The sequence below is a fragment of the Myripristis murdjan genome, chromosome 18 (genome assembly GCF_902150065.1).
Source record: "Myripristis murdjan chromosome 18, fMyrMur1.1, whole genome shotgun sequence".
Lineage (NCBI taxonomy): Eukaryota > Metazoa > Chordata > Actinopteri > Holocentriformes > Holocentridae > Myripristis > Myripristis murdjan.
The window spans coordinates 2,096,340-2,104,717 of record NC_043997.1 but is presented as its reverse complement, the minus strand read 5'-3'; the positions used below and the strand labels follow the sequence as shown (position 1 = coordinate 2,104,717).

The window sequence follows — 8,378 nt, the reverse complement described above, 5'->3', positions numbered from 1 at the left end:
CTCCACTGCTCTCCACCTGAGCCTGGAGCACCTGGAGGGAAAGAACACCCACGTACGGATGCTGTTCCTGGACTTCAGCTCAGCATTCAATACGATCATCCCCCAGGACCTGGTATGCAAATTGGAGCCCCTGGGCCTCAAAACCTCCCTGTGTAACTGGCTGCTGGACTTCCTCACCGACAGAACCCAGTCTGTCCGAGTGGGTAACAACACCTCCAGTGTCATCTCCCTGAACACCGGCTCCCCCCAGGCCCCCTGCTGTTCACCCTGATGACCCACGACTGTCGCCCCAGGTACAGCAGCAACCACATCCTGAAGTACGCGGACGACACAACAGTTGTGGGCCTCATTCAGGACAATAACGAACTGGCTTACAGGGAGAAAGTGCAACATCTTGTGGACTGGTGTAAGGTGAACAACCTGGTCCTGAATGTCGATAAAACTAAGGAGATCATCGTGGACTTCAGGAGATCCAGACCCAGCCACACACCCCTCCTCATCAACGACACAGCCGTGGAAGTCGTGAGCACAACCAAGTACCTGGGGGTGCACATCACCGACAACCTCGGCCGGTCACTCCACACCTCCTCCCTGGCGAAGAAGGCACAGCAGCGCCTGCACTTCCTACGGCGGATGAGAAGAGCCTCCCTCCCCCCTCCCATCCTAACCACCTTCTACAGAGGGACCATCGAGAGCCTGCTGACCAGCTGGCTGACCAGCAGGACTCCCTCCAACCTCCCAGCTGATTTCTATAAAGATGGCTCCTTCATCAGGACTGAGTCTACAGGACAGATGACCATCCACCATGTTTCCAAGCCTGATGAAGGCCTCTACCACTGCAACATCTCTGGTTATGGACAGTCTCCACCCAGCTGGCTGGCTGTGGCAGGTGAGCCAGTTTCTCTGACATGAGCAGGTGCTGCAAGAATTCTTGTCCAAACGTTCAAGTGAGTTTCAGCGTTTTGAAACGCTGAAACTCACATTTACTCCCATCTGCACTTTCACCTGACCCGCCACACTGCTCTCTGCCTTCAGCTACAACACCACCAACAACACCAGCCCCTCCTCCAGCTCCCCTGCTGTCTCCAGTCAGACTGCTCTGCCACCTAGTGGTGTTCTGTCCTTACTGCATCTCAACTCTGCTCCTGGTGTCTCTGTGGCGCCAGAGGTCTGCAGGTAAGAGACTGACTGACTGACCGTCTCTCTGTCTTGTGCTCTCTTGCTGCTGTTTACTGCCAACACCAGGTCAGAGACTAGAAAAATATCATCAGCCAAACTTAGAAAAATCAGTTTTTGCTGTGGATTCAGTCGATGTAAATAAATGAATCCTGCTGTTGCCTCTGTCAGTACCGGTCCTGTATTAGTAGAGGACAGATTTTCTGAATTTTTCTTCAACTTTGACCTACAGGACCTGAGCCAACTGTCTCCATGGCAACATTGCAGGGATTGGATGACGAGTATGATGACGTCATTGCAGATGTCACCACCGAGCATGACTTCTGAGATGAATGGATGAGGACAAAAAGCAGTAAAACAAAAGGTCACCCTGCCAGAGGAGTCCTGCAGTAACTGGACGCTGACAGTCAGTTTAGACAAAACATCGGCTGCTGTCAAGCAGTCCAAAAAAATCACAGCCTGCTTCCTCTCCTAACCACTTTTCCTTGACCTCGATGGAAAACATCACGAGGAGAAACAACATGGTGAAAAATATGACTTCATTATGAATCCCAGTTAGTATGAAAATAATTGTTAGATTGCTGCAAGATTACAGGTGGAACATGCATGGCTTACCAATCTACCACTGTACATGTCATCATTGTCAAGTTTCAAACATGTTGAATTAAAAACATCACCTGGACAAAAATGTCTCATATCTGTTTTCTTGAAAGACAAACTTCTGTGTTCTGATTTATATTCTGATTATCAGGGTTAGAAGCCTTAAGAACCGCCACAAAACTCAGGAAACACCAGAGAGAGAGACTGTCTGGGTTCAGCCAAGATGGAGGGCACCCAGAACTTCAAACCCATAAACAGTTTTACCTGTAACAGTCTTTGTGTGTGTGTGTGTGTGTGTGTGTGTGTGTGTGTGTGTGTGTGTGGTGTATGATGTATATAGTCATCAGATGGAAACTTGACATTTGCTCAGGCTTGGCTGTGGCTAACCAATCTCTACATCCTGTCTTTCTCTCTGTATTCACCAGTGTGTTTTTAGTCTGTTTATTTTTTCATGTTGGCTGCAACAAACTGGGTCATGAAACCACAACTGCAGTCTATTAACAGCCTCATCTCACACATATTTTATACAGGACCTACTTATTGCATTTGTTTTATTTTCTCTAAATAGTAATGCTGATTGCAGTTTGTGTTCAGTCTGTTGGTTCAGCTCTCTGTGTGATGCCTCTGCCACTTCCAGCTGCTGTTTAAATGCAGTCTGTCTGCTGTGAGCTCACCTTAAGAAAAACACCTGCTACTTCAAGGTGCACATGCACACTGCACAAGCATCGTCATGGCGATAGGTGCAGAGGCAGTACAAATAATGCAGGAGGTTGACCTTTCAATGGACAAAAGAGGCAAAGCTCTCGTCATTTGGCTCCAGTTTGTTTGAATTCAACAGGTTGCAGCTCCTCACTCTTTTGAACTGTTTCCTCAGAAGCTGTGCTCCCTTTTATTCCTCCAGTTGTAAGATGGAGGCACGATGCAGTAATTATATCAAACACCAGATGCCAACCCAGCTCGAGCTCAGTGGGGGGGGGGGACTGGTCAGCTGTTAGCAGGATGAACAAGACTCAGAGGAAAAACCATCTTCATGTTCACAAACTGAGCAGCAGCACACCGGCAGCTGCACACACACACACACACACACACACACACACGCACGCACACACACACACACACACACACACACACAAAACCCTGCGTTGTGCCAAAGTCTGTACACCTGAAAGTGTGTGTGTGACGCCTGCGGGTTTGTTTTGGCACCACATGGTGGCGCAAAAACAGCGGAGACGAGACAAAGCATGGGATTTGCAGAGAACAGATCTCTGGTCTGGGAGTGTGTGAGTGACAGGAAGGTTCAGCCTGCAGGCCAATCAGATCTCAGATCAGATCTTGGAGACAGACTGTCCACATCGTCACTCACAAGTGATCAGATCAGATTTGTGTGTCCAGACATCGCCAGATTGTCTGCGCAGGCTGCTATGGTAACCACCTAGGAATCAGTAACCCCGTACGCCGATGATGTGACTTTCTACCGTGGGAGCAGGAGAAACATCCAGAAGCTTCTGTGCAAAGTGTCGGCAGACGGTTTATTTGAGCGTCTGCGTGCCGCTCTGCCAGCAGCAGCAGGGATTCTGCTCTGCACCTCCCTCACTCTGGATCTGATGTCATCGCTGCGTCACGTCACAAGACACACGAAAGACTCTGACATCCGATTTGAGCGTCCAGAGCGACTGACTGAGACACTTCTTTAGAAATCAGACTGGAGTCACACTTCACCTACAAAAGTGGCTTTTCATGTGGCTTTTCACTGTGCAGGCTTTCTGCAAACCAACCTGGATCTGCCAGAAACAGATTTGGGCTGTCAGTCTGAACGAGGCCTCAGAAAGTCAGTGTGATGCCCAGACAGCCGAGGGAGAGCTTTAATGACAGCAGCAAGACCGATTGTCAGGCATCACTTCTCTTACCTGGAAACACACTGATGTGACAGGATGTGTGTGGGTGGGTGGGTGTCATACACGCTAGCTAGCTGGTACAAGAGCATGCTCTGTTTTTTCATGTGGTTGTGGTCAACAAGGGGGAAGTGAATGTTTGTGATTTCCGTATTGAGAACTTGAACATTAAATCATCCTAAATTAATAGCCTAACTTATGATGATGATGATACTGAATTATATGATAAAGTTACCTCATTTTCCACATGTCACCTTCAAGGTGTGTTTGCCTTTTGATGCATTTTGCAATGACGCAGAACGTCCTGTTGTCCACCACCAAGCTGTGCTCGGCTGTCATTCACACTCTGCTACAAACTCTGTGCTGCAGATTCATCATTTCAGTCCTATGTTGTTGTTGTTGTTTTCTTCACAGCACAAATAAACTAAATAATATCAAACTGGACTGAATAAACTATTGTTCCCGTTTGTCTTTCCCAGTTGCTGCTGGGCAGAAAACCACAAACAGCCCAAAACATGTTGTCACACTCACAGAGGAAGGGGGCGGGTTTTACTTGGTGTGACTGATGAAACTCAAAGTGTTGATCTCATATCAGCGAGCTGTGGAATGGAGAGCCCATCTCTACTACGGCTGCTCTGTGAGTACAAACTGGCTGTTTACTTACCTTAGTCTTTGTTTACTTACCTTAGTCTTTCTTTACTTACCTTAGTCTTTGTTTACTTACCTCAGTCTTTGTTTACTTACCTTAGTCTTTGTTTACTGACCTTAGTCTTTGTTTACTTACCTTAGTCTTTGTTTACTTACCTTAGGGTTAGGGTTAGGGTTAGGGTTAGACACACGTTCACATCAGTATCAACTGATTGGTGGAAGATGCACAAATGCCTTCATGTGTTTCTCCTGCATCTGTGCTGGATTAAATCTCCAGTCAAGTCTTTATGAAACACAGTGAAGCCAAATGATTGGCCTGCAGACTTTAGCAGGTTTGACAGGAAGTCCACAGCCCAGTTTGCATGTTGTTGGAGTGCAGCTGTCTTGTGTGATGGTGTGAAAAGCTCAAACCAAGCCGAGTCTCTTGTGTCCTCAGTGCTGACCGTGTCTCTGTGCTGCAGGCCCAACAAGGTCAGTGCACTTCTCTGGCTGCAGGCCCAAAAGTGTTAGGAGAGTCTCTGACTTCCAGCTTTACAAGAGTCAGCCCAGTCAGCCCTCTGTCCTTTGTCCCTCCTCTCCACCCCCACCCAGCCTCCCTGACTCTCAGGCCCAGCACAGCTCAGCTGTTTTATGGTGAGTCTCTTCATCTGAGCTGTGAGGAAGACTCTGCTGGATGGACAGTGAAGAGGAACACAACCATAGAAACCATGTCAGAGTGTGGGCGCAACTGGGGAAAACTAACAGCTTCCTTCTGCAGAATCAGTTTTACTCTCCCATCACACAGTGGAGTTTACTGGTGTGAGTCCAGAGAGGGAGCAACCAGCAACACCGTCAACATCACCATCACTGGTGAGTCCACACAGCAGCTACTCACCTTTACTGCTCCACAAACACCACATTGCACTCAAAAAAATTTTTTAAAAAAGAATTCATACAAAAATAAAAGCAAAAACAACATATCCTCCTGTAAAATAAAAGACCTTTTTTCAATTCAAAACAGCAAAATAAAGTATTCCTCTGACTTTCTGGAGCCATAAATGGATGAAATCCTGTGGTTTGTCTCTGTGTTCAGGTGGTGATGTGATCCTGCAGAGTCCTGTCCTTCCTGTGATGGAGGGAGCTGCTGTGACTCTGAACTGTACAACCAGGTCTCCCTCCAACCTCCCAGCTGATTTCTATAAAGATGGCTCGCTCATCAGGACTGAGTCTGCACGACAGATGACCATCCACAATGTTTCCAAGTCTGATGAAGGTCTCTACCACTGCACCATCTCTGGTTATGGACAGTCAGCAACCAGCCGGCTGGCTGTGGCAGGTGAGCCAGTTTCTCTGTGTCTTCCTCACTAACATGAACTTACAGCAGCAGACTTAACTTGTAGCAGCAGAGTTGATGTGAGAAAGCTCTATTTCTCAGACTGTCAGATTTGTCATTGAGCTGTCCTTCCTCCCTCTCAAAGACGGGTCGAACGCTGTGGCAAAACACAAGCTAACACTCATATCGACTGCCAACACTGGTGGCTTGTTGACTGCTAATCAAACTCTACATGTATGAAAGATCACTTATTGTTTGAACACTAGAATGAACACCAGAATTAATGTGTAATGTGTAAGGAGGACAGTTTTGAACCAAACAACAAACAGGTGTGAAAAAGCGCTATTAGCAGGAAAGCAGTAGCTGACAAGAAGAAAACAGAGGGAAACATTTTTGGAAGTAAGCCACATGACATTGTGCAAGATATTTCCCACAGTTCCCACCAAAACCACTGCAAAGCTGTCAGAGCACTGGTGTCACTGGTGAACACTGCAGGTGCCGTCCACAGCAGAACCAGAATGTCTCCAGAACATTTCCTTAACTCTCATCTTTATTTCATTTGTCCATGTGTGTTGCTCTCTCTAGCTCCACCCACTACCAAAGCCCTGCCTACTGCCAAAGCCCCACCCACTGCTAGGGCTCCATCCACTTCCATGTCAGCACCCACTGACTCAGCTCCCCTGCTGTCTCCTGTCAGACTGCTCTGCCACCTAGTGGTGTTCTGTCCTTACTGCATCTCAACTCTGCTCCTGGTGTCTCTGTGGCGCCAGAGGTCTGCAGGTAAGAGACTGACTGACTGACCGTCTCTCTGTCTTGTGCTCTCTTGCTGCTGTTTACTGCCAACACCAGGTCAGAGACTAGAAAAATATCATCAGCCAAACTTAGAAAAATCAGTTTTTGCTGTGGATTCAGTCGATGTAAATAAATGAATCCTGCTGTTGCCTCTGTCAGTACCGGTCCTGTATTAGTAGAGGACAGATTTTCTGAATTTTTCTTCAACTTTGACCTACAGGACCTGAGCCACCTGTCTCCATGGCAACAGTGCAGGGATTGGATGACGAGTATGATGATGTCATTGCAGATGTCACCACCGAGCATGACTTCTGAGATGAATGGATGAGGACAAAAAGGAGTAAAACAAAAGTTAACCCTGCCAGAGTCCTGCAGTAACTGGACACTGACAATTTCAATAAAAAAGGAATACAGGCTGCTGAGTCACGCTTGTCATATATAAAATGCTTGCTCACGCTCATATTTACCCACATGAATGCCAGTTAGTATGAAAATAATTGTTAGATAGCTGCAAGATTAGAGGTGGAACATGTATGGCTTACCAATCTACCACTGTACATGTCATCACTGTCAAGTTTCAAACATGTTTAATTATAAACATCACGTGGACAAAAACGTCTCATGTCTGTTTTCTTTCATGTTATGAACACTTCAGACTTCTTAAGACTTAAGACTTTTATTGTCATTCAACCATGAAACATGAGTGAACAAAATACAGTTACCCAGTTCTCTGTGTGTGTGCAGCAGTATAAAAGAATAAAAAAGTAAATAAATAAATAAGATATAACAATAAACATCTGGCTATGAGTACAGTATTGCACATGTATACTAGAAGCAACAGAGTGCAAAGGCAGCAATGGGGCGCAAAAAAACCCAGTGAAAAACAGCAACCAACAACCAACGACAGTCAACAGCCATCAACAGCAGAGTCAGGGTGCAGATTGTTAAAGTATATGGGGGTAAGGGTTAAGTAGTCTGACTGCATCTGGGTAGAAGCTGTTGGTGTGCAGGGTGGGTGGGGTCATGGAGAAGGCAGACGGCTCTCTTCCTGCATTTGGTGCTATAGACTATTTTATGAAGTGCATTTTTGTAGGGTAATGGCATCCCCCAGGGTTTGGTGCATAAACTTGTCTATAGATGTTGCTGATGGGTGATAAGCTGCAGCCAATTGTCCTCTGTGCAGACTTTACCACGCTCTGCAACACCATCCTTTCTGCCACAATGCAGCTGCCATACAACACCGTGAGGCAGGATGTTAAGACACTCTCCACCCCATAGCTGTAGAAGGCCCTGAGGATGTCAGCGCCAAGTCCTGCCTTCCTCAGCTTCCTCAAGAAATAGAAGCACTGATGGGCTTTCTTCAATACAGCCATGGCGTTGGTGTGCCAGGTGAGGGTGTTGTTTAGATGCATCCCAAGGTACCTGATGGAGGGGACCATTTCCACAGCTGCTCCACTGTGGTGAGCTCTGCAGTCGTAGGACATCGGTGTGTACAGCAGCGAGCTAAGCACATAGCCCTGAGGGGAGCCAGTACTCAGGATGATGGTTGAGGATCTGTTGTTGTTGACCTGGACACTCTGTGGCCTGCAGGTCAGGAAATCCAGGACCCAGTTGCATAGGAATGAGGAAGTCACCAGTGTTGCTAGTTTGGACACGAGCTTCTGCGGGATGATGGAATTGAATGCAGACCTAAAGTCCAGAAACAGGAGCCTCACACAGGAGTCCTTATTCTCCAGATGGGAGAAGGCCTGGTGGATCACAGTTGATATGGCATTAGCTGTAGATCATTTCTGCCTGTACGCAAACTGGAAGGAGTCCTCAGCCATGTTGATGGTCTGCTTCAGGTGCCTCAACACCAGCCTCTCGAAGCACCTTATGGTGACAGGGGTGAGTGCAACAGGCGGTAGTCATTGAGGCATGATACTGTGGAGGTCTTTGGCACAGGGGTGATTACAGAT

General features: G+C 47.1%; 1 protein-coding gene across 1 annotated transcript; it reads left to right on the top strand.

Moving 5' to 3' along the window:
• Positions 1 to 4,274: 4,274 nt before the first annotated feature.
• On the top strand, positions 4,275 to 6,735 carry LOC115376971 (Fc receptor-like B). Its single transcript, XM_030076823.1, has 5 exons — positions 4,275 to 4,305; positions 4,908 to 5,165; positions 5,389 to 5,631; positions 6,214 to 6,408; positions 6,641 to 6,735. Exons 1-5 carry the CDS (start codon positions 4,275 to 4,277, stop codon positions 6,733 to 6,735), a joined length of 822 nt encoding a protein of 273 aa, XP_029932683.1.
• Positions 6,736 to 8,378: the final 1,643 nt, after the last annotated feature.